A 25,470-nucleotide genomic window follows, 5' to 3' on the forward strand; every position below is an offset into this window, starting at 1 on the left:
GATCACCTTGTATCCCCCCCCCCCAGCGCTTAGAACAGTGCTTTGCACATAGTAAGCACTTAACAAATGTCATTATTACATGGGGGTTTGGGGGCGGCCGACGACTCCCCTCTCGCACCCACCTCCGCCGAACCTCTCCCCATGTCCCTCCTCTTCCTCCCCACCTCTCTCCACCCACTCCCTCCCAAGTCTCCCTTCTCCAGGATCCTCCTGGCAACCCGCGGAAAAAAACCCGATGAAAACCCAGAGTGGGAAAGCACCCTTTATTGTTTCTTTTGAAGAAGACAAATTGGCAGGTGGCAGAGAGTCACCCAGTCGGGGCCAGGAAAATACACATTGTGTCTATTTTCTGTTCCTCCTCAGGAGGCGATCCATCACTCTTGGGTTTCGTGCACGACCTAAAAAGGGAATAATAATAATAGTAACAATAATGATGGCATTTATTCATTCATTCATTCAATCGTATTTATTGAGCACTTACTACGCGCTTGGGAAGTACAAGTTGGCAACATATAGAGACGGTCCCTACCCAGCAGCGGGCTCACAGTCTAGAAGGGGGAGACGGGCAACAAAACAAAGCATTTATTAAGCGCTTACTATAATAATAATGGCATTTGTTAAGCGCTTACTATGTGCAAAGCACTGTTCTAAGCGCTGGGGAGGTTACAAGGAGATCAGATTGTCCCCCGGCGGGCGGGGGGGGGGGGGGGGCGCTCACAGTCTTAATCCCCATTTTACAGATGAGGGAACTGAGGACCAGAGAACTGAAGTGACTTGCCCAAAGTCACACAGCTGACAATTGGCGGAGTCGGGATACTATGTGCAAAGCACTGTTCTAAGCGCTGGGGAGCTTACGAGGTGATCAGGTTGTCCCACAGGAGGCTCACAGTCTTAATCCCCATTTTACAGATGAGGTACTGAGGCCCAGAGAAGTGAGGTGACTTGCCCAAAGTCACACAGCTGACAACTGGCGGAGCCGGGGTTTGAACCCATGACTTCTGACTCCAAAGCGCGGGGACAAGGTTTTTATGGTGGCCCGAAGGAAGCGGAATCTCCCTTGCTCAGGCAGTTCCTTTCCTGGCATATAAGGTATGCTTTTTCTTGCACGCCAAGCTGAGGGTGGTGACCCTCAAGGGCCCCCCCCCCCCAAGAACCTGGGAAGCCAGAGCTGCAGCCCTCCCCAAAAATCCCGAAGACCCCAGGAGATCAGATGAATTATGTCCCTTTGGGCATTCATTCATTCATTTATTAATTCAATCATATTTATTGAGCGCTTACTGGGATAGGATCTCATCCTATCCCGTCTGGACTACTGCACTAGCCTTCTCTCTGATCTCCCATCCTCGTGTCTCTCTCCACTTCAATCCATACTTCATGCTGCTGCCCGGATTATCTTTGTCCAGAAACGCTCTGGACATATTACTCCCCTCCTCAAAAACCTCCAATGGCTACCGATCAATCTGCGCATCAGGCAGAAACTCCTCACCCTGGGCTTCCAGGCTGTCCATCCCCTCGCCCCCTCCTACCTCACCTCCCTTCTCTCCTTCTCCAGCCCAGCCCGCACCCTCCGCTCCTCCACCACTAATCTCCTCACCGTACCTCGCTCTCGCCTGTCCCGCCATCGACCCCCGGCCCACGTCCTCCCCCGGGCCTGGAATGCCCTCCCTCTGCCCATCCGCCAATCTAGCTCTCTTCCTCCCTTCAAGGCCCTGCTGAGAGCTCACCTCCTCCAGGAGGCCTTCCCAGACTGAGCCCCTTCTTTCCTCTCCCCCTCGTCCCCCTCTCCATCCCCCCGTCTTACCTCCTTCCCTTCCCCACAGCACCTGTATATATGTATATATGGTTGTACATATTTATTACTCTATTTATTTATTTATTTATTTATTTATTTTACTTGTACATTTCTATCCTACTTATTTTATTTTGTTGGTATGTTTGGTTCTGTTCTCTGTCTCCCCCTTTTAGACTGTGAGCCCACTGTTGGGTAGGGACTGTCTCTATGTGATGCCAATTTGTACTTCCCAAGCGCTTAGTACAGTGCTCTGCACATAGTAAGCGCTCAATAAATACGATTGATTGATTGATTGATTACTGTGCGCAGAGCACTGTACTAAGCGCAGTTCTACCCAAGCGGCTGTTAATCTTAATGAAGGGAGATCAGGGAAGCAGCGTGGCCTAGTGGCTAGAGCCCAGGCCTGGGAGTTACAGGGAACTGGGTTCTAATCCTGGCTCCACCCCTTGCCTGCTGAGTGACCTTGGGCAAGTCACTTCACTTCTCTGGACCTCAGTTCCCTCATCTATAAATGGGGATTAAGACACTGAACCCCGTGTGGCACATGGACTGTAGTCAACCTGATGAGATTGAATGTCCCCCAGGGCTTAGAACAGTGCTTGGCATCCAATAAGAGCTTAACAAGTACCATAATTATTATTATGAGGTCAGGCTCAGTCCCTGCCCAACATGGGAAACAGTGTGGCTCAGGGAAAAGAGCACGGGCTTTGGAGTCACAGGTCATGGGTTTGAGTCCCGGCTCAGCCACTTGTCATCTGTGTGACCTTGGGCAAGCCACTTAACTTCTCTGTGCCTCAGTGAACTCATCCCTAAAATGGGGATTAAGACTGTGAGCCCCACGTGGGACAACCTGATCACCTTGTATTCATTCATTCATTCATTCGATCGTATTTATTGAGCGCTTACTTTGTGCAGAACACTGGACTAAGCGCTTGGGAAGTACAAGTTGGCAGCATAAAGAGACGGTCCCTACCCAACAACGGGCTCACAGTCTAGAAGAGGGAACTTGTATCCCCCCAGCACTTAGAACAGTGTGTCACACATATTCCCCTCCCCACAACACCTGTATATATATTTGTACGAATTTATTACTCTATTTATTTTATTTGTGCATATTTATTCTATTTATTTTGTTAATTTGTTTTGTTGTCTGTATCCGCCTTCTAGACTGTGAGCCCGCTGTTGGGTAGGGACCGTCTCTATACGTTGCCAACTTGTACTTCCCAAGCGCCTAGTACAGTGCTCTGCACACAGTAAGCGCTCAATAAATACGACTGAAGGAATGAATGAATGAATAAGCACTTAACAAATACCATCATTATTATTACTATGGGGCTCCATGGGGCAGGGAAATCAGGGATCGAATCCTCATTCGACAGATGAGAAAACTGAGGCCTAGAGAAGTGAAGTGACCTGCCTGAGGTCACCCAACAGGGAGGTGGTAGAGCTAGGTTTTGGAAACCAGGCCCTCGGAAGGCCCAGGCCCGGGCTTTTCCCGCTAGGCCACGCGCCGCTTCCCGGACTTCGGCCCTTGTCCCTCTGCCCCCCAACTTCCAGGCCGGCGGCTCACCCGGGTGGAGGTGAAGTCCCGGGTTTTGGCCCGGAGCTTGTTAACTTGTGACTCGGCGATGTCTGCCCGCTCCTCGGCCTCCTCCAGCTCGTGCTGCGCTTTCCGGAATTTGGTGAGGTGGACGTTGGCCTGTTCGTCCTGAAACAGAGGAGAGGCGGGCGGTCGGCAAACCCGGACGGATGCCCGGACCGGCGGAGAGTTTCCCAATCTCAGCTCAGAGGGACTCACCGCTTCCTCAGCTTGTCGCTTGTAGGATTTCACCTTCACTTGAAGTTTGTCCACCAGGTCCTGGAGCCGGAGGACGTTTTTCCGATCCTCCTCGCCCTAAGGAGAGCAGCGGTTAAAGGGGGGCTTGGTACCAACCGAGACCCAAACTGCCCCAGAGCACCCCTCTTTCCCGCCCCCACTTACCTGGTATGTCAATTCCTTAACCCTGCGCTCGTATTTCCGGAGACCCTTGACGTTCTCCGTGTTTCGCTTCTGCTCCCCTTCCAGTTCGGCTTCCAACTCTCGGATCTGGAGCGGGGAGGAAGAACGGAGACGTCGGCCTGATTCTAGACCGTTGTTGGGTAGGAACCGTCTCTATACGTTGCCAACTTGCACTTCCCAAGCGCTTAGTACAGTGCTCCGCACACAGTAAGCGCTCAGTAAATACGACTGACTGAATGAATGAATGGAAGAGCTGGAGGAAGGGGTTTTCTTCTCCCCGGCGCTTAGTACGGTGTGTTGCTCCCAGCAGGAGCTCAGTCAAAACCGTGACTTCGCTAGCGGTAGTGTTGCTATTTGTAGTAGGGGGAGGAGGAGTTTAGTTGAATTATAGTAATACTAGAAAGAGGTGTAGCAGTCGTAGAAATTGTAGAAATAGGAGCAGCAGTAATAGTATTAGTAGTTGTAGAAATAGTAGTAGAAGCAGAAAGTAATACAGGTAGTAGTAATAATAATAATGATGGTATTAAGTGCTTACTATGTGCAAAGCACAGTTCTAAACGCTGATAATAATAATGATGGTATATGCTAAGCTCTTACTATGTGTAAAGCACTGTTCTAAGCGTTGATAATAATAAAGGAATTTGTTAAGCGCTTACTTTGTGCAAAGCACTGTACTAAGCGCTGATAATAATAATGATGGTATTTGTTAAGCGCTTACTATGTGCAAAGCAATGTTCTAAGCGCTGATAATAATAATGATGGTATTGGTATTTGTTAAGCACTTACTATGCACAAAGCACTGTTCTAAGCACTGATAATAATAATGATGGCATTTGTTAAGCACTTACTATGTGCAAAGCACTGTTCTAAGTGCTGATAATAATAATAATGATGGTATTTGTTAAGTGCTTACTATGTGTAAAGCACCGTTCTAAGCACTGATAATAATAATAATGATGGCATTTGTTAAGCACTTACTTTGTGTAAAACACTGTTCTAAGCGCTGATAATAATAACAATGATGGTATTTGTTAAGTGCTTACTATGTGCAAAGCACTCTTCTAAGCGCTGATAATAATAATAATGATGGTATTTGTTAAGCGCTTACTATGTGCAAAGCACTGTTCTAAGCACTGATAATAATAATGATGGCATTTGTTAAGCGCTTACTATGTGCAAAGCACTGTTCTAAGCGCTGATAATAATAATAATGATGGCATTTGTTAGGCACTTACTATGTGCAAAGACCTGTTCTAAGCTCTGATAATAATAATAATGATGGTATTTGTTAAGCGCTTACTATTTGTAAAGCACTGTTCTAAGCGCTGATAATAATAATAATGGTATTTGTTAAGTGCTTACTATGTGCAAAGCACTGTTCTAAGCGCGGATAATCATAATAATGATGGTATTTCTTAAGCGCTTACTATGTGCAAAGCACTGTTCTAAGCGCTGGGGAGGTCACAAGGTGATCAGGTTGTCCCAAGGGGGGCCTCACAGTTTTAATCCCCATTTTCCAGGTGAGGGAACTGAGGCCCAGAGAAGTGAAGTGACCTGCCCAAAGTCACCCAGCTGATAAGCGGCAGAGCCGGGATTTGAACCCATGACATCTGACTCCAAAGCCCGGGCTCTTTCCATGGGGCCACGCTGCTTCTCTAGTAGTAGCAGTTGTAATAGTATAGTTGTAATTCTGTCTCTCTAAGTTGCCAACTTGTACTTCCCAAGCGCTTAGTCCAGTGCTCTGCACACAGTAAGCGCTCAATAAATACGATTGATGATGATGATGATAATAGTAGCGTCAGTAGTAGGTACCCGAGCCTCCAGTTTCTGGATCTGCTTCTTGCCCCCCTTGAGGGCCAGCTGCTCGGCCTCGTCCAGGCGATGTTGGAGGTCCTTCACCGTCTGCTCCATGTTCTTCTTCATCCTCTCCAGGTGGGCACTGGTGTCCTGCTCCTTCTTCAGCTCCTCGGCCATCATGGCGGCCTGAAAACACAGATCATCATCATCATCATCAATCGTATTTATTGAGCGCTTACTATGTGCGGAGCACTGGACTAAGCGCTTGGGAAGTACAAATTGGATCACATCAGCGGCCAGCTCCCTGCCGGTCCGGGGCCCAGGAGACGGTCCCGGAGCCCGGCCGACCCCGCCGAGGGCCCAGAGGCACCGCCGACCCGGCGAAGGGGCAACGGAGGAGGCCCCGGAGAGGGAAGGAGAGGAAGTTGGATTTTGATAGGAGCATCTCGAGGAGGGGGAAGGTAAAAAACATTTCAGAATGTTCTTCCTCCCTTCAAGGCCCTGCTGAGAGCTCACCTCCTCCAGGCGGCCTTCCCAGACTGAGCCCCTTCCTTCCTCTCCCCCTCGCCCCCCCTCCATCCCCCTCATCTTACCTCCTTCCCTTCCCCACAGCACCTGTATATCTGTATATATGTTTGTACATATTTATTACTCTATTTATTTTGCTTGTACATATCTATTCTATTTATTTTAATTTGTTAGTATGTTTGGTTTTGTTCTCTGTCTCCCCCTTTTAGACTGTGGGCCCACTGTTGGGTAGGGACTGTCTCTATATGTTGCCAATTTGTACTTCCCAAGCGCTTAGTACAGTGCTCTGCACATAGTAAGCGCTCAATAAATACGATTGATGATGATGATGATGAGAATGGCCACCGCTTTATGGCCGGAGGCTGGACTCTGGTGGTCAGAGCCCTGGGGGCGGTGAGGGGGCTGGGGGACCACCCCAGAGGGGGACTTCTAGTCTTCTAGACTGTGATCCCACTGTTGGGTAGGGACTGTCTCTATATAATAATAATAATAATCATTTTGGTATTAGTTAAGCGCTTACTATGTGCAAAATCACGTTCTAAGCGCTGGGGAGGATGCAAGGTGATCAGGTTGTCCCCCGTGGGGCTCCCATTCTTCATCCCCATTTTACAGATGAGGTAACTGAGGCCCAGAGAAGTGAAGTGACTTGCCCAAAGTCACGCAGCTGACAATGGGCGGAGCCGGGATTTGAACCCATGACCTCTGACTCCAAAGCCCGGGCTCTTTTCCACTGAGCCACGCTGCTTCTCTCTATGTTGCCAACTTGGACTTCCCGAGCGCTTAGTACGGTGCTCTGCACACAGTAAGCGCTCAATAAAGACGATTGAATGAATGAACGACTGGGGTTCTCATAGTCCAGCAGGGCATCAAGAGACAGAGGCACGGAGTGAGCATCCCTGGAAAATGGCCCAGAGGGCCCCTGGGCTTCAGCAGGGGAGAGCTCTAATAATAACTGTGGTATGTACTAAGCGCTTACTGTGTGCAGGCACTGCACTAAGCCCTGGGGTATTTGTTAAGTCCTCACTATGTGCCAGGCACTGTTCTAAGCACGGTGGGGGAGTACAAGCAAATCGGGTTAATCAGAGAAGCAGCATGGCTTAGTGGAAAGAGCCCGGGCTTTGGAGTCAGAGGTCATGGGTTCAAATCCCGGCTCCACCACTTGTCAGCTGTGTAACTTAGGGCAAGTCACTTAGCTTCTCTGTGCCTCAGTTACCTCATCTGTAAAATGGGGATTAAGACTGTGAGCCCCGTGCGGGACAACCTGATTACTTGTATCCCTCCCAGTGCTTACAACAGTGCTTTGCACATAGTAAGCGCTTAATAAATGCCATCATTATTATTATTATTATTATCCCCTTTCCAGATGAGGTAACTGAGGTTCAGAGAAGTGAATTGACTTGCCCAAGGTCACCCAGCTGACAAGTGGTGGAGCCGGGATTAGAACCCATGACCTCTGACTCCCAAGGCCAGGCTCTTTCCACTGAGCCACGCTGCTGCTCCATGGGGAAGAAGCTGGAAGTGAGAGTTGAGTGGGAGGTGATGGGGAGGAGTGGGAGGCAAGAGTTGAGGTGAAGGCTGTGGGCTTTGGAGGGAGAGCGGATGCATAGGAGATGCACGTCTGGCGGGCCTCCTTTTTTGCCTTTTCAGCAGGCCACCAAGTCCCTTGGAGAATGTGTGTGTGTTTGTGTGTGTTTTGTCATCATCAATCGTATTTATTGAGCGCTTACTATGTGCAGAGCACTGTACTAAGCGCTTGGGAAGTACAAATTGGTAACATATAGAGACAGTCCCTACCCAACAGTGGGCTCACAGTCTGTCTCTATGTGTTGCCAATTTGTACTTCCCAAGCGCTTAGTCCAGTGCTCTGCACATAGTAAGCGCTCAATAAATACGATTGATTGATTGATTGATTAAAAGACTGTTTTGTGTCACCCTTGGGCGGACAAGACGGCCCATCCACGAGGCATTCCCTTAGCTGGCCCCGTGTCGTGCCTTCAGGGAGGGAGCCAGCTGGGATAGAGTGGGTGGGGGCCAAATCATCCGCCATGGACTCCCTTAGCCCGAAAGAAGGAGAGGCCCCGGTGGGCCACGGGCCAGCGAAGGCCCCGGGACGAACGGGGCCCCACGTACGTCGGTGATGGCCTTCTTGGCTTTCTCTTCGGCGTTCCTGGCCTCGCGGCAGGCATCCTCCACTTCGCTCTGGAGCTGGGTCAGGTCGGTCTCCAGCTTCTTCTTGGTGTGGATGAGGCTGGTGTTCTAAAAGGGGAAGGGAGCGCGTTGGCCTCGGCTCTTGGGCCGCTCTCCCCCCTTGCCCCTCGCCCCGTCCGCCGGGACGCTCACCTGGGTGTGCAGCAGCTGGACGCGCTCGCTGGCGTCCAGCAGCTCCTGCTCGGCGATCTTGCGGCTCCTCTCGGTCTGCTCCAGGGCCGCGCGGAGCTCCTCCACCTCGGCCTGCAGCAGGTTGGCCCGGCGCTCCACCATGGCCAGCTGCTCCTTCAGGTCTTCCTGTCCGCGGAGGGCATCGTCCAGGTGCAGCTGCGTGTCCTGCTCGGGAGAGATGAGGAGCGAAGCTCATGGGTGCTGTATGCGGGCGATACCCACGCTGTGCCCCTTTGGACCAGGAGCACCCCAGGGGAATGCCTGAGGTCGCCATGCCTTCTCCCTTTCGTTGTACCCACCCAATAATGGGAGGGAAAAGGACCAAAGAAACAGTTGGAGGTGTTGTGGAATAATAACAATAATAATAATAATAATAGTAATGGCATTTGTTAAGCGCTTACTACATGCAAAGCAGTCTTCTAAGCGCTGGGGAGGACACAATGTGATCAGGTTGTCCCACGGGGGGCTCACAGTCTTCCTCCCCATGTACCAGATGAGGTCACTGAGGCCCAGAGAAGCAAAGTGACTCGCCCAAGGTCACCCAGCCGACAGTTGGTGGAGCCTGGATTTGAACCCATGACCTCTGACTCCCAAGCCCGGGCTCTTTCCATTGAGCCACGCTGCTTCTCTAGCTGGGGGAGGTTCTCCCGGGAAAATGGGGGGACAGGGAAGTGGGAGGTGAAGTGAGGAAGAAGCGGGAGGAGTGGAAGGTGAAGGAGGGAAGGAGCCGGGGAGGAGCAGGAGGTGATGGGAAGGAGCGGGAGGTGATGGGGAGAAGTGGAAGGTGAAGTGGGGAAGGAACAGCATGGCTCAGTGGAAAGAGCACGGGCTTAGGAGCCAGAGGGCATGGGTTCAAATCCCGGCTCTGCTGCTTCATCATCATCAATCGTATTGAGCGCTTACTGTGTGCAGAGCACTGTACTAAGCGCTTGGAAAGTACAAGCTGGCAACATATAGAGACAGTCCCTACCCAACAGTGGGCTCACAGTCTAAAAGGGGGAGACAGAGAACAAAACCAAACATACTAACAAAACAAAATAAATAGAATAGATATGTACAAGTAAAATGAATAAATAAATAGAGTAATAAATATGTACAAACATATATACTGCTTGTCAGCTGTGTGACTTTGGGCAAGTCACTTAACTTCTCTGTGCCTCAGTTGCCTCATCTGTAAAATGGGGATTAAGACTGTGAGCCTCACATGGGACAACCTGATCACCTCGTAATTTCACCAGCGCTTAGAACAGTGCTTGCACATAGTAAGCTCTTCACAAATACCCAAATTATTATTATTATTAACAGGATGTGAGAGGTGAGCAGGAGCGGTGGCTCGTGGGGCGGTGGGCGGACGGGTCGGCGGGCCCCTTCCAAACCTTGAGTTGCCCCTGGACGTTGCGGAAGTGTTTGACGGCCTCGGCGGCCTGGCGGTTGGCGTGGCTCAGCTGGACCTCGATCTCGTTCAGGTCGCCCTCCATCTTCTTCTTGATGCGGATGGCCTCGTTCCGGCTGCGGATCTCGGCGTCCAGAGCGCTCTGCATGGTCTCCACCGTCCGCTGGTAGTTGCGTTTCAGCTGCTCGATCTCCTCGTCCTTCTCGGCGATCTTCCGATCGATGTCGGACTTCACCTGGTTCAGTTCCAGTTGGACTCGGAGGATTTTGGCCTCCTCGTGCTCCAGGGCCGCCTGGGGGAAGAAGGAAAGCAGGTAAGTGCCAGCTGAGATCGGTGCTATTTGCTGAGCGCTTACCGTGTGCAGAGCACTGGACTAGGTGCTTGGGGGAGTCCACTACAACACCGTTGGTTGACGTGATCCCGGCCCACGACGAGCTGACAGCCCACCAATCAATCAGTGGTATGTATTGAACGCTTACTATTAGCCGAGAACTGTACTAAGCGCTTGGAAGAGTCAAGAGGGACCCGGGCTCAGGTCGGCCTTGCTATCGGGGCTGGAGGCGGGCAGGGTTCTCTCAGCCGCAGGTGAATACTTGTACATATTTACTATTCTATTTTGATGATGATGATGATCATCATCATCATCATCAATCATATTTATTGAGCGCTTACTATGTGCACAGCACTGTACTAAGCGCTTGGGAAGTCCAAATTGGCAACATATAGAGACGGTCCCTACCCAACAGTGGGCTCACAGTCTAAAAGGGGGAGACAGAGAACAAAACCAAACATACTAACAAAATAAAATAAATAGAATAGATATGTACAAGTAAAATAAATAAATAAATAGAGTAATAAATATGTACAAACATATATATATACAGGTAATGTGGGAAAGGGAAGGAGGTAAGATGGGGGGATGGATGATGATGGATGATGATGGCATTTATTAAGCGCTTATTATGTGCAAAGCACTGTTCTAAGTGCTGGGGAGGTTACAAGGTGATCAGGTTGTCCCTCGGTGTGGCGGGGGGTGGGGGGGGGTGGCTCACAGTCTTAATCCCCATTTTCCAGATGAGGGAACTGAGGCACAGAGAAGTGAAGTGACTTGCCCAAAGTCACACAGCCGACAATTGGCCGAGCCGGGGTTTGAACCCATGACCTCTGACTCCAAAGCCCATGTTCTTTCCACTGACCCACACTGCTTAATGATGTGCCTACAGCTTTAATTCTATTTATTCTGACGATTTTGACATCTGTCTACATGTTTTGTTTTATAATAATAATAACAATGATGGCATTTGTTAAGCGCTTACTCTGTGCAAAGCACTGTTCTAAGCGCTGGGGGGGATACAAGGTGATTAGGTTGTCTGTCTCCCCCTTCTAGACTGTGAGCCCGTTGTTGGGTAGGGACCGTCTCTATATGTTGCCGACTTGGACTTCCCAAGCGCTTAGTCCAGTGCTCTGCACACAGTAAGCGCTCAATAAATATGATTTAATGAATGAATCGACCCAAGCAGACCAACCGTTTGCCAAACACTCGAATTCTGACTATCTTTTCCTTTTCTTCCACTCCCTTCTGCACCACCCTGACTCGCTCCCGTCATTCATCCCCCTTCCCAGCCCCACAGCCCTTATGTCCATATCCGTAATTTATTTAATTCCATTAAAGTCCATCTCCCCCTCTAGACCGTAAGGGAATGTGTCATATCGGACTCGTCCAAGGACTTCGTACAGTGCTCTGCACACCGTAAGCACTCAATAAATACAATTGATTGATTGATTGGCGGGGCCTGGGAAGCCAGATCATCATCATCATCATCATCAATCGTATTTATTGAGCGCTTACTATGTGCAGAGCACTGTACTAAGCGCTTGGGAAGTACAAATTGGCAACATATAGAGACAGTCCCTACCCAACAGTGGGCTCACAGTCTAAAAACAGTGGGCTCACAGATGGCTCTGGAAGTTTAAGACGGAATTGCCCGGCCCGGGCTTTTGGCTCCGCGGGCCGTTCATTCCTTCAACCGTATTTATTGAGCGCTTACTGTGTGCAGAGCACTTTACTGAGAACTTGGGAGAGTACACTATAACAATAAACAGACACATTCCCTGCCCTCAACGAGCTTACAGTCTAGAGACGTCCCCCTCCGTGTCCGCGGCTTCAGACGACGGGTGCCTTCAGCGGAGGGTCAGCTGAGCACGATAATAGTAATAATAATAGCATGTATTAAGTGCTTACTATGTGCGAAGCACCGTTCTAAGCGCTGGGGAGGTTACAAGGTGATCAGGTTGTCCCACGGGGGCTCACAGTCTCCCATTTGACGGATGAGACAGGCATTAATGATGTTGATGGCATTTATTAAGCGCTTACTATGTGCAAAGCACTGTTCTAAGCGCTGGTGAGGTAACAAGGTGATCAGGTTGTCCCACGGGGGGCTCACAGTTTTAATCCCCATTTTACAGATGAGGGAACTGAGGCCCAGAGAAGTGAAGTGACTTGCCCATAGTCACCCAGCTGACAATTGGCAGAGCCGGGATTTGAACCCATGACCTCTGACTCCAAAGCCCGTGCTCCTTTCCACTGAGCCACGCTGCTTATGGAAGCAGTATGGCCTGGTGGAAAGAGCACGGGCCCAGAAGTTAGAAGGACCTGGATTCTAATCCCGGCACCGCCAACTGTCAGCTGTGTGACTTTGGGAAAGTCACTTCACTTCTCTGGGCCTCAGCTCCCTCATCTGTAAAATGGGGATTAAAACTGTGAGCCTCCCGGGGGACAACCTGATCACCTTGTAACCTCCCAGCGCTTAGAACAGTGCTTTGCACATAGTAAACGCTTAATAAATGCCATTATTATTATTATTATTACTTCACTTCTCTGTGCCTCAGTTCCCTCCATTGTAAAATGGGGATGAAGTCTGTGAGCCCCATGTAGGACAGGGACTGTGTCCAGCCCGATTTTCTCGTCTCCACCCCAGCGTTTAGTACAGTGCCCAGCACATAGTAAGCGCTTGAAGCAGCGTGGCTCAGTGGAAAGAGCCCGGGCTTTGGAGTCAGAGGTCATGGGTTTGAATCCCGGCTCTGCCAATTGTCAGCTGTGTGAGCTTGGGCAAGTCACTTCACTTCTCTGAGCCTCAGTTACCTCATCTGTAAAATGGGAATTAAGACTGTGAGCCCCACATGGGACAACTCTTCACACAGTAAGCGCTTAATAAACAAGATTGAACTTGATCATCTTGTATCCACCCTAGCACTTAGAACAGTGCTCCGCACATGGTAAACGCTTAACAAATGCCATTATTATTATTATTATTAATAAATGCCATTATTAGTAGTAGTATTACTTCACTTCTCTGTGCCTCAGTTCCCTCCATTGTAAAATGGGGATGAAGTCTGTGAGCCCCACGTAGGACAGGGACAGTGTCCAGCCCGATTTTCTCGTCTCCACCCCAGCATTTAGTACTGTGCCCGGCACATAGAAGCAGCGTGGCTCAATGGAAAGAGCACGGGCTTTGGAGTCAGAGGTCATGGGTTCGAATCCCGGCTCCGCCATTTGTCAGCTGTGGGGCCTTGGGCAAGCCACTTAACTTCTCTGTGCCTCTGTTACCTCATCTGTAAAATGGGATGAAGACTGCGAGCCCCACATGGGACAACCTGATCACCTTGTATCCCCCAGCGTTTAGAACAGTGCTTTGCACATAGTAAGTGCTTAATAAATGCCATTATTATTATTATTATTACATAGTAAGTGCCTTAACAAATACCACAGTAATTATTATCATCATCAAGTGCTTAGTACAGTGCTCTGCACACAGTAAGCGCTCAATAAATACGATTGATTGATCATTACCGCCTACCTCTGCTTCCTCGAGAGCCAGCTGGATTTCAGACTTCTCCAATTCAGTCTGCTTCCTGGACTTCTCCAGCTCATGGATGGTCTTGCCGTTCTCAGCAAGCTGCTCCGTGAGGTCGGCGATCTCCTCTGGAAACAAGGATAGGCGACAATCGGGAGCCTGGGATTTGGCAGTTGTCCGAACCCCCGTTCTCCCATTCCCAGGAAGGAGATTTTTTTTTAAGGGCATTTGTTAATCATAATAATAATAATGTTGGTATTTGTTAAGCGCTTACTATGTCTAAAGCACTGTTCTAAGCGCTGGGGTAGATACAAGGTAATCAGGTGGTCCCACGTGGACATCACAGTCTTCAGCCCCATTTCACAGATGAGGGAACTGAGGCCCAGAGAAGTGACTTGCCCAAAGTCACCCAGCTCACAAGTGGCGGAGCCGGAATTTGAACCCACAACCTCTGGCTTCAAAGCCCGTGCTGTTTCCACTGAGCCACGGTTAAGCGCTGACTGTCTCTATATGTTGCCAATTTGTACTTCCCAAGCGCTTAGTACAGTGCTCTGCACACAGTAAGCGCTCAATAAATACGATTGATGATGATGCCAGGCACCGTACTAAGCACTGGGGGGGATCCAAAGTTATCAAGCAGCTTTGGTTCGGTGGAAAGAGCCCGGGCTTTGGGGTCAGAGGTCATAGGTTCAAATCCCGGCTCCACCAATTGTCAGCTGTGGGACTTTGGGCAAGTCACTTCTCTGTGCCTCAGTGACCTCCTCTGTAAAATGGGGATTAAGACTGTGAGCCCCCTGTGGGACAACCTGATCACCTTGTAACCTCCCCAGCGCTTAGAACAGTGCTTTGCACACAGTAAGCGCTTAATCAATGCCATCATTATTTTATTTAAGTTAGACATAGTCCCTGACCCACCTGGGGCTCAGTCTCAATCCCCATTTTACAGACGAGGTAACTGAGGCCCAGAGAAGTGAAGTGACTTGTCCAAGGTCACACAGCAGGTGGGACCAGCAGCAGGACACTAGAGGAGCCTCCTGATTGACTTCAAAATCGGCACTCTGACCCCGGGCCTGTAGACCGTGGCAACTCTCCCAAGTGCAGTGCTCCGCACAGGCAGGAGCTCAGGAAATTCCGGTGACTAGTCGGTGGCAATCAATCAATCAATCAATCGTATTTATTGAGCGCTTACTGTGTGCAGAGCACTGTACTAAGCGCTTGGGAAGTACAAGTTGGCAACATATAGAGACAGTCCCTACCCAACAGTGGGCTCACAGTCTAAAAGATGGCAATGTGATGTGGATGGTCAAACCTCTACTTCCTCTCCACCCCTGACTTTTTCCAGTGATTCGACTCCAGAGAAGCAGCGTGGCTCAGTGGAAAGAGCCCGGGCTTTGGAGTCAGAGGTCATGGGTTCAAATCCCGGCACCACCAATTGTCACTGTGTGACTTTGGGCAAGTCACTTCTCTGTGCCTCAGTTCCCTCATCTGTAAAATGGGGATTAAGACTGTGAGCCCCCCATGGGGCAACCTGATCACCTTGTAACTTCCCCAGCGCTTGGCACATAGTAAGCGCTTAAAAAATGTCGTTCTTCTTCTTCTTCTTCTTCCAGGGGCTGGTGACCCCTTTGCAGGTGGCAATTTTATTTCCCAAAGCGCGTTCCCTTTGCTGATCTCCTTGATCCTCACAAGATCCCTGAGTGGGAAGAGGGATGGGGGTGGATTTTTCCCCCCCATCATACAGGAGACTGAGGCAACGCAGGGGTTAAGTGATTCGCCAGAGGTCCAGTCCCCTGCCTCCGGACAGGTCAGCGATCACCCCACTCGGCTAAGGAGACTCCCGATCTTTCTTAAAGGCCCCTGAAGAAAGACCCTTCCTTAGCATGAGAAGCATCTTAGCCTAGTAGCAAGAGCCTGGGCTTGGGATTTAAGGGACGTGAGTTCTAATCCCGGCTCTGCCACTTCTCTGCTGTGTGACCATGGGCAAGTCACCTCACTTCTCTGGGCCTCAGTTCCCTCAACTGGAAAACGGGGATTAAGGCTGTGAGCCCCATGTGGGACAGGGGACTGTGTCCAACCTGATGACCTTGTATCGACCCCAGAACGGTGCTTGCATGTAGTAAATGCTTAATAAATACCATAATAATAATACTAAGATGATTATTATTATTATTAGCTCCATTGGCAGAGCATCCTGACTGTCAGTAAGTCTGTCCTGAGACCCCTCCTCTGCTGTTTTCTCCCGTTCGGTCCTCCGACAGCCGACCGTCCGTCTCCTCTCCAATCCCCTCAGAGCCTTAAAGACGGGCGTCCCCCGGCCCCTTGGGCTCCTCTCCATCTGGCTAGGCCGCGCCGATCCCTTTCCGCTCCCATCTCTTACGCTCCAGGTTCTTGTTCTCCCGCTTCACGGTCTCCAGTTGGTCCAAGGACTCCTCGTAGGCATTTTTGAGCTTGAATAGCTCCGTGCTCAGCGTGCGGGACTCCTTCAGCGATGCCTCCAGCTCCGCTTGGCTCTCTTCGCACTTGGTCTTCCATTCGGCCAGGACCTGGGGGAGGAGGGCACACGAGCCCACCAGGTCAGACCCCCTCTGGGGAGGCCTCCCCCAGGATCCCCCCATCTGTGATCTTCGACATCCAGTCTCCCCATCCCACCAGCGCCAGCTCTGCCTGGGAAGCCCAGCAGTCAGCTTGGGTCTCGAGGTACCATCCGGGTTCCCCCAACGCCCTACCCATCTGTCCGCGCCCAACCCTCCCGGCCCCCTCATCCCTGGTGGAATTGGGGCGGAAGCGGGCGGCCAGCGCGAAGGGTCCGTCAGTCCGGAGCGGTGGGCACCTTATCGAAATTCCTCTGCTTCTTGTCGAGCGCCGCGGCCAGCGAGTTGGCCCTCTCGACGTCGATCATCAGGTCCTCCACCTCCCCTTGCAGCCTCTGCTTGGTCTTTTCTAATGACGCGCACTTGGCGTTCACGGCCTCCACCTGCTCCTCGGCGTCCTGAAGGCGCTGGGCCAGTTTTTTCCTTTCGGGAACGAGAGAAGAAACAGGACTTCCAACCCACTCCGGAACCGCCCGCCTACGGGGGCTTACTGGTCGCCCAAAGTCTGCGCTTCTTCCTCCCAGTCAACCCGGAGCAATCTCCTTGGCTCACAGGACAACTGTACTTCCCGTGCTCTTAGTACAGTGCTCTGCACACAGTAAGCGCTCAATAAATACGATGGAATGAACAGGCCCAGCTGACAGGGCTTTGTCACAACCTGAGACCGAGGTGACTCCTCTCCAGCGGGTAGTCTCCCAAACACTCAGGACAGTGCTCTCTCTGTACACAGCGAGTGCTCAAATACCATCAACAATGATAATAAGGAGGAGGAGGAGACACTCAGAAGCCCCGCACTCCTTGCTGGGTTTGGGGAGGAAGAGTTGAAAGAGATTGATCAATCAGAGGTATTTATTGAGGGCTTACTGTGTGTATTAAGCGCTTTAGAAAATATAACAGAGTTGGCAAAAGCAATCTCTACCCAGAAGCTTAGAGTCTAAGGGGAGATGCGTTGGGGGTTTTATTAAGAGTGGGGTTTCCACTCCCTAACGCTTCTGAGTCCAACACTGCCTTTGGACGGGGACGCAGCATGGACAGGCCAGACACTCCAACGAGCCCAGTGGCCACCTACTTGGCTTCCTCCAGCTCTTCCGTGCGCTGGATGGCATCGGTCTCGTATTTGGTCCTCCACTGGGCGACCTCGCTGTTGGCCTTAGACAAGGCCCTCTGCAGCTCGGCCTTGGCTTCCTGCTCCTCCTCGTACTGCTCCCGCAGCAGGTCGCAGTCGTGGCGGGAGGACTGGAGGGCGTGGGCCAGGGCGTTCTTGGCCTGAGGGAGAGGGGACAGATGTCAGGGCGACCGGGCCCACCCCCGTGGGGTCCTCGGGGCCATCCGGGTGGCAGCAGGAGGGCTACCTTGCTCTCTTCCTCCAACTGCCTCTTGAGTTCTTCCAGTTGCTGGGTGAACGCTTGCTTGCTCCTGGAAAGCTGGGAGACGATACTCTCCTTCTCTTCCAACTGACGACTTAGCTCGCCTGGGATCGGGAGGAAGATTCATTCACTCATCCAGTCGCATTTATTGAGCGCTTACTGTGTGCAGAGCACTGGACTAAGCGCTTGGGAAGTACAAGCTGGCAACATATAGGGGCGGTCCCTACCCAACAACGGGCTCACAGTCTAGAAAAATGCGTTTCAGCGGGCCAGTCAAGACACTCTGGGGACTGCCACTCCGCGACCCGGGCACTCCCGCTGTAGGGCCGAGAGAAGGTGGGAAAGGGGAGGAGGGAAGGGAAAGGAGGACCAGGGAGAGAGGATAGGCGAGTGGAGGGGAGGAGTAGAGAGGAGAAGGAAAGGAAGTGGGGAATGGCACGGGTAGAATGGTTGGCAGCCCAGGGGGGCATCGCCACCGTCCTCAGCTCGTCACCTACCCGCCTCAGTCTGCAGCCGGGCCTTCTGCGTGGTCAGTTCATTCAGGCTCCTCTGTGTCTCTTCTGCCTTGCTCTTAGCCTCGCTTACTTGGTCCTCCAGAGTTCGGCATAACTTTTCTAGGTTGGCCTGAAACATCCGCCCGCCGGAGGAGTGAACCGGTTGCCCCCCGAACACCCCCCTCCAGCCACGGCACCTCAGTCTCCTCGGATGGGGACGGGGGGCCGGTGTCCACACGCACCTTGGACTTGGTGACGCATTCGAGGTTGCTGGCCAGGTCGTCGATCTCCATCTTCAGCTCGCTCTTCTCCTTCTCCAGCTTCTGCTTGATGCGCTGCAGGCTGTCGATCTGCTCCCCGAGCTCGGCCACGCTGTCGGCGTGCTTCTTGCGCAGGGCGGCCGCCGTGGCCTCGTGCTGCAGGGTGGCCTCCTCCAGGTCCCGCCGCAGCTTCTGGAACTCGGCCTCACGTTTCTTGTTCATCTCGATCTGGGTGGAGGTGGCCCCGCCGGCCTCCTCCAGCCGCTCGCTCAGCTCCTCCAGCTCCCGGGCATAGTCGCTCCGCTGCTTCTCCGTCTTGGCCCGCGTTGCCCTCTCCGCCTCTATCTCTTCCTCCAGCTCCTCGATCCGGGCCTGTGGGCACGGACCCATTGTGGTCGCCAACCCGAGGCCTGGGCGTGGAGGGCCCAGTGCCACCCTTCCTGACCCAGGGTCAGTTCCAGTTTGGGTTCCACCCCTCCCGTCGTCCCTCAGCTGGCTCCCCCTCGGCCCACGCACAAGATCCCCCACCGAGGTCAGAGTAGGATTTCCGAACGGCGCCGTGGGAATGGCCATCGTGGAAAACTCCCTTCACCCGTTGGCCTCGGGCTTCAGAGAACCCGGGCCGGGCCGGATGGGGTGACCCGAGGGAGGGCTCAGCCAGTTCTCTGCCCTGAGCCCACTCTGGATTCCAGTCACAGGGATGGAGTGGCAACCCATGGCAATAATAATAATAATTACAGGTACTTGTTAAGCACTTACCACGTGCCACGCACCGTACTAAGCTCTGGGGTGAATACAAGCAAATCGGATCGGACACAGTCCAACACTTCCAACAGCATTTTCCCTCCCCTCCTTCAGGTGATCCCACAGAACGAGACTGGGAATGATGGAGGGCGGAACGTGCCACGGCAAAGGTGGGCTCCGACGGGGAGAGATCGTGGGAGAACGGTGGACACTACCTAGGCTGTGGGCGGGACTGCAGGGCCAGTGGGGAGGGAATGTGTCTGTTTATTATTTCGCTGTCCTCTCTCAAGCGCTTAGTACAATGCTGTGCACACAGTAAGCGCTCAGTAAATACAACCGACTGACAGTCGATGAATCGATGAATCCATCAGTGGTATTTATTGAGTGCTTACTGTGTGAAGAGCACTGTACTAAGCACTTGGGTCCCAGTGCTCACAGTGAGCTTACAGTCTATATGTATGCCTGTTGTCCCATCCCACCCAGTTTCAGGGTCATCTCCAATCCACTGACCTGCAGCTCTTTAATTTTCTTTTGAAGCTGCAGCCCCAGATTCTGCTCATCCTCCACCTTGCTCTGCAGCTGACAGTACTCGAAGTCCTTCCTGCAAGGGAGAGGGAAACGCTGAAGACCCCCACCAGGCTAGCCTCAGAGGGAGACACCCCCCCACAACACTGCCCTGTTGGCTCCCTACTTCTTCAACCGTTCCTCCAGCTGCTGCTTGTCGTTTTCCAGGTCCAGGAGGGACTCCTGGGCAAGTTTCAAGTCTCCTTCCAGCTTGCGCTTACAACGTTCGAGATCCACCCGGAATTTCTTTTCCTGTTCCAGGGAGCTCTCCAGCTGAAGGAGAAAGAGCGGCGCTGGTGGGGAGGCGTCGTGTTGAGAGAGGGGATTGGCGGGGGGAAGAGGGGAGAGGGGACAGATGGGTGAGGGGATGGGTGGCGGAAGAGGGAGAATGGGAGAGGGGGGGAATGGGTGGGAGAGGGGACACCTTACGGAAGGAGCCGGTCCCCGCTGGGAACCAGACTCACATCATCCACTTGCTGTTCCAGTTTGCTCTTGACTTTGGTCAGAGAGTTGACTTTGTCTTCCTCTGCCTGGAGGTCATCTAAGGTCTGCTGATGAGCCTCCTGCAGGGCTTTCTTCTCCTTGGTTAATTTTGCGATGGTCTCGTCCAGGCCGGCCAGCTCCTCGGTCAGATTCTTCACCTGGTGGGCGATGTGGCGGGTGGGGTGAGCAGGCCCGCCGGCCCCGGTCATCCCCCCAACACAGCTCTCCCCGGGGCACCCTAGGCCTCACGAGGGCATCTAGCATCCGAGCTGGGAGTGTTGGGGGCGCTGGGAAATCCGGAGCGGACCCAGTGGGGAAAACAAGTAATCCCGAGCTGGTTCCGGGGAAGCGGGTTGTGGGGGACCTGACGGGGCGAGCTGGTAGGAATAATAATAATGATAATGGTATCTGTTAAGTGTTCACTATGTGCCAGGCACTGTACTAAGTGCTGGAGTGGACACGAGTAAATCGGATTGGACGCAGTCCCACGTGGGGCTCCCAAACTCAGTCCTCATTTTGCAGCTGAGGTAACTGAGGCACTGGGAAGTGAAGCGACTTGCCTAAGGCCACTTAACAGACAAATGGTGGAGCCGGGATTAGAACCCATGACCTTCTGGCTCCCGGGTCTTTCTGGAGCTGATTATGGAGACCTGACTTGGCGGAATGGGGGGTGGCTGAAGGAGGGGGGGCCTGGAAGGGTGCTGTGCTGTGCTGTGACATTTCCAGGTCCTAACAAATGCCCGTCTTAACGGTTTTCTGCCGGAAGCTTGAACTAAATGCCCTATCGTCATTTCCCCCCAACCACAAGAGCATGAAGCTCTTCTAGACTGTGAGCCCACTGTTGGGTAGGGACTGTCTCTATATGTTGCCAACTTGGACTTCCCAAGCGCTTAGTACAGTGCTCTGCACACAGTAAGCGCTCAATAAATACGATTGATTGATTGATTGAAGCTGAAATGACATTCTGTATCCCAAATGGAAGTCACTGATAGACATCTTAACCTGCAGAACTATAACGGTAAGAAGCTCGAGGTGGAGAAAAACATAGGAGATTCAGGAAGCCGTGTTTTATCGTTGAAAAGTAGAATTCTCCTCCCTCTACAAGTGAGGTAGTGTGGTCTGGCACACAATTTGAGATCCGATCGGTGAGATTTGAATTTGTGGAGCTGATTGGGAGAGCTGGTAGTTGGGGACCTGATGAGGGGGGAACTTGGGGGGAGGAGCTGGTTGTCGGGGGGCTCGTGGAAAGAAGTTGGTTGTTGGGGGGCTAGTGGGGGGGGCGGTTCTTGGGAAGCCAGTAAGGGGGGGCCAACAAGGGAGCAGAATCATTTCTGTGCCAGGCCTACTGCTAACAGTAGCGCTCGCTTCTCCCTCCCTGCCCCGTACAGCCCTCCCACCCAGCACAGCACCCACCCCACAGAGCCCCCTTAGCTCCGCCAGTTGCCAGCTGGGTGGCTCTGGGCAAGTCACTTCACTTCTCTGGGCCTCAGTTCCCTCATCCGTAAAATGGGGATGAAGACTGTGAGCCCCCCGGGGGACAACCGGATCACCTTGTCACCTCCCCAGCGCTTAGAACGGTGATTTGCACGTAGTAAGCGCTTAATAAATGCCATTATTATTATTATCAGCAGCCCCACTCGGAGGATACCTTGTTCTCGGTGGCGTGCTTCTCCTTCTCCACCTTGGCCAGCGTCAGCTCCAGGTCGTCGATGTCCTTCTTCAGCTCGGAGCACTCGTCCTCCAGCTTCCTCTTCTTGGCCGTCAGCTCGGCGTTGATCTCCTCCTCGTCCTCCGCCCTCTCCGTCACCTCTTTGACTTTGGCCTCCAGCTGGATTTTCGTCTTGATCAGCTGGTCGCACCTCTCCTCCGCATCCAACAGGTTCTCGCTTTCCTTTCGGGAGAGATGTTAGAGCTTTTGGGCCTCCCGAGGACCTTCGCACTCACGTCCGGCCCCTGCCGCTTCTGGGCAGGCAGAACTCACGCACAAACCCACTCCCACCTCTGGAAAGACGGAATCATTCACACTAACCCGCTCACGCTTCTGGACCAACAGGCTCACACATTAGAGAAGCAGCGTGGCTCAGTGGAAAGAGCCCGGGCTTTGGAGTCAAAGGTCATGGGTTCAAATCCCGACTCCACCAACTGTCAGCTGCGTGACTTTGGGCAAGTCACTTCACTTCTCTAGGCCTCAGTGACCTCATCTGGAAAATGGGGATTAAGACTGTGAGCCCCCCGTGGGACAACCTGATCACTTTGTAGCCTCCCCAGTGCTTAGAACCTTACTTTGCACATAGTAAGCGCTTAATAAATGCCATCATTAGTATTCTAACCTACTCACACTTGATAATAATAATAGTAACAATAATCATAGTAGTAGAGAAGCAGCATGGCTCAGTGGAAAGAGCCTGGGTTTTGGAGTTGAGGTCATGGGTTCAAATCCCAGCTCCGCCAATTGTCAGCTGTGTGACTTTGGGTAAGTCACTTCACTTCTCTGGGCCTCAGTTCCCTCATCTGTAAAACGGGGATTAAGACTGAGCCCCACATGTGACAACCTGATCACCTTGCATTCCCCCAGCTCTTAGAACAGTGTTTTGCACATAGTAAGCGCTTAACAAATACCATCGTTATTATTATTATTTGTTAAGTGCTTACTACATGCAAGGCGCTGTACTAATTGCCGGGGTAGATCCAAACTAATCAGGTTGGACAGAGTCCATGTTCCACATGGGGCTCACAGGCTCAATCCCATTTAACAGATGAGGTAACTGAGGCACAGAGAAGTGAAGCGACTTGCCCACAGTCACACGACAGACAAGAGGCCGAACCAAGTTTAGAACCCAGGTCTTCTGATTCCCAAGCCTGTGCTTTTTCCACTAGGCCATGTTGTTTCTCTGCTCTGCATCCAGAAGGCACGTAATACATGCCATTGATAGATGAATAATAATAATAATAATAATAATAATGGCATTTGTTAAGCGCTTACTATGTGCAAAGCACTGTTCTAAGCACTGGGGGGGATACAAGGTGATCAGGTTGTCCCACGTAGGGCTCACAGTCTTAATCCCCATTTTACAGATGAGGGAACTGAGGCACCGAGAAGTGAAGCGATTTGCCCAAAGTCACACAGCTGACAAGCGGCAGAGCTGGGATTAGAACCCATGACCTCTGAGTCCCAAGCCCGAGCTCTTTCCACTGAGCCACGCATTTCTTTGTAAGAGAGAAATTGTTTCTCTGCTCTGCATCCAGAAGGCATGTAATACATGCCATTGATAGATTAATAATAATAATAATAATAATAATAATGGCATTTGTTAAGTGCTTACTATGTGCAAAGCACTGTTCTACGCACTGGGGGGATATAAGGTGATCAGGTTGTCCCACGTGGGGCTCACAGTCTTAATCCCCATTTTACAGATGAGGGAACTGAGGCACCGAGAAGTGAAGCGATTTGCCCAAAGTCACACAGCTGACAAGCGGCTGAGCTGGGATTAGAACCCAAGACCTCTGAGTCCCAAGCCCGAGCTCTTTCCACTGAGCCACGCGTTTCTTTGTAAGAGAGAAATTGTTTCTCTGCTCTGCATCCAGAAGGCATATAATACATGCCATTGATAGATTAACAATAATAATAATAATAATGGCATTTGTTAAGTGCTTACTATGTGCAAAGCACTGTTCTACGCACTGGGGGGATACAAGGTGATCAGGTTGTCCCACGTGGAGCTCACAGTCTTAATCCCCATTTTACAGATGAGGGAACTGAGGCACCGAGAAGTGAAGCGATTTGCCCAAAGTCACACAGCTAACAAGGGGCAGAGCTGGGATTAGAACCCATGACCTCTGAGTCCCAAGCCCGGGCTCTTTCCACCGAGCCACGTGTTAAGAAATTTTCTAGTGCCAGTCCATCAGGGAGGAGAGAGATTTAGGGGGCAGGGAGGTGGGTGGGGGGCCTTGAAACAAACAATTCTTTGCCCAGTGAACCTGCTCTTGGACCCCATCGACACGAAAGAGAGGGAAAAACGTACCGACTGGACTTGGAGCTGAAGGTCGTTCTTCTCCTGGATCAGGGCCACCATCTTCTCCTCCAGCTCCTTCCTTTTGGCCTCCGACTTGGCGAGCTCCTCTTTGGTCTTGGCGAACTCCTCCTTCATGGTGGCCATCTCCTTCTCCCTCTCCGCGCTCTTCAGCAGCGGCTTGATCTTGAAGAAGAGCTTCATCCAGGGCCAGTGCTTGACGTTCATGAAGGCGCGGATGTTGTACTGGATGCAGTAGATGGACTCCCTGCAAATCAAGAGCGTTTCCGGTGAAGGAGCGGTCGCCGTACTGGACGGGAAGATGGATTCCCTCCCTGGAAATGAAGAGCATTTCCAGCCAAGGAACGGATGTCATCCTGGATGAGGAAGATGGACTCCTTCCCTGGAAATTAAGATCCTTTCAAATGATCTGGAGAAGTGCCTTGGCCTAGTGGACAGAGCCCAAGCCTGGGAGTCCAAAGGATCTGGGTTCTAATTCTGACTCCGCCACTTTTTAGCTGCGTGACCTTGGACAGGTCACTTCACTTCTCTGGGCCTCAGTTCTGTCACTGGTAAAATGGGGATCAGGACTGTGAGCCCCATGTGGAACAGGGACCGTGTCCAACCTAATTAACTTGCATCTACCCCAGGGCTTAGAACAGTGCTTGGCACATAGTAAGCGCTTAACAAAGACCGTAGTTACAATTATTATTTCAAATGAAAGCGTGGATGTCGCACTGGATGCAGAAAATGAAATCCCTGGAAATTAAGAACATTTCAAATGAATTCAATTCAATCATATTTACTGAGCGCTCACTGTGGGCAAGGCACTGTACTGAGTCCTTAGCCCTGTAATAATAATAATAATAATAATTATGATAATTGTTAAGCATTTACTACGTGCTGAGCACTGTTCTAGGCGCTGGGGCAGATCCAAGGTGATCAGGTTGTCCCCTGTGGGGCTCACAGTCTCAATCCCCATTTTACAGATGAGGTAACTGAGGACCAGAGAAGTGAAGTGACTTGCCCAGAGTCACACAGCTGACAAGGGGCAGAGCCGGGATTAGAACCCACGTCCTCTGACTCCCAAGCCCGGGCTCTTTCCACTAAGACCCGCTGCTTCACTGTACTAAACGAAGGAGCGGGCATCATACTGGACGTGGAATTTCCCGAAACGGAAGTTCGGTTACACTGTCCGGCCCCGTGGAGGATGGG

General features: G+C 51.7%; 1 protein-coding gene across 1 annotated transcript in view; it reads right to left on the reverse strand.

Annotated features, from left to right (window-relative positions):
• Positions 1-317: 317 nt before the first annotated feature.
• The window catches only part of LOC119931732 (myosin-3), a 46,397-nt gene continuing 21,244 nt past the window's right edge, over positions 318-25,470 (reverse strand). The window contains exons 20-39 of the mRNA XM_038750603.1: positions 24,268-24,523; positions 21,894-22,136; positions 20,227-20,403; positions 19,890-20,035; positions 19,709-19,799; positions 18,437-18,826; positions 18,198-18,324; positions 17,686-17,804; positions 17,403-17,599; positions 16,573-16,756; positions 16,120-16,285; positions 13,746-13,870; positions 9,872-10,180; positions 8,457-8,660; positions 8,247-8,372; positions 5,604-5,774; positions 3,774-3,878; positions 3,591-3,686; positions 3,363-3,500; positions 318-398 (exon numbers count right to left, since the gene is read on the reverse strand). Coding sequence (XP_038606531.1) covers positions 375-398; positions 3,363-3,500; positions 3,591-3,686; positions 3,774-3,878; positions 5,604-5,774; positions 8,247-8,372; positions 8,457-8,660; positions 9,872-10,180; positions 13,746-13,870; positions 16,120-16,285; positions 16,573-16,756; positions 17,403-17,599; positions 17,686-17,804; positions 18,198-18,324; positions 18,437-18,826; positions 19,709-19,799; positions 19,890-20,035; positions 20,227-20,403; positions 21,894-22,136; positions 24,268-24,523 — 3,394 coding nt within the window. The 3' untranslated portion in view covers positions 318-374. The remainder of the gene's footprint in view (positions 399-3,362; positions 3,501-3,590; positions 3,687-3,773; positions 3,879-5,603; positions 5,775-8,246; positions 8,373-8,456; positions 8,661-9,871; positions 10,181-13,745; positions 13,871-16,119; positions 16,286-16,572; positions 16,757-17,402; positions 17,600-17,685; positions 17,805-18,197; positions 18,325-18,436; positions 18,827-19,708; positions 19,800-19,889; positions 20,036-20,226; positions 20,404-21,893; positions 22,137-24,267; positions 24,524-25,470) is intronic.

The sequence above is a fragment of the Tachyglossus aculeatus genome, chromosome 8 (genome assembly GCF_015852505.1).
Source record: "Tachyglossus aculeatus isolate mTacAcu1 chromosome 8, mTacAcu1.pri, whole genome shotgun sequence".
NCBI lineage: Eukaryota > Metazoa > Chordata > Mammalia > Monotremata > Tachyglossidae > Tachyglossus > Tachyglossus aculeatus.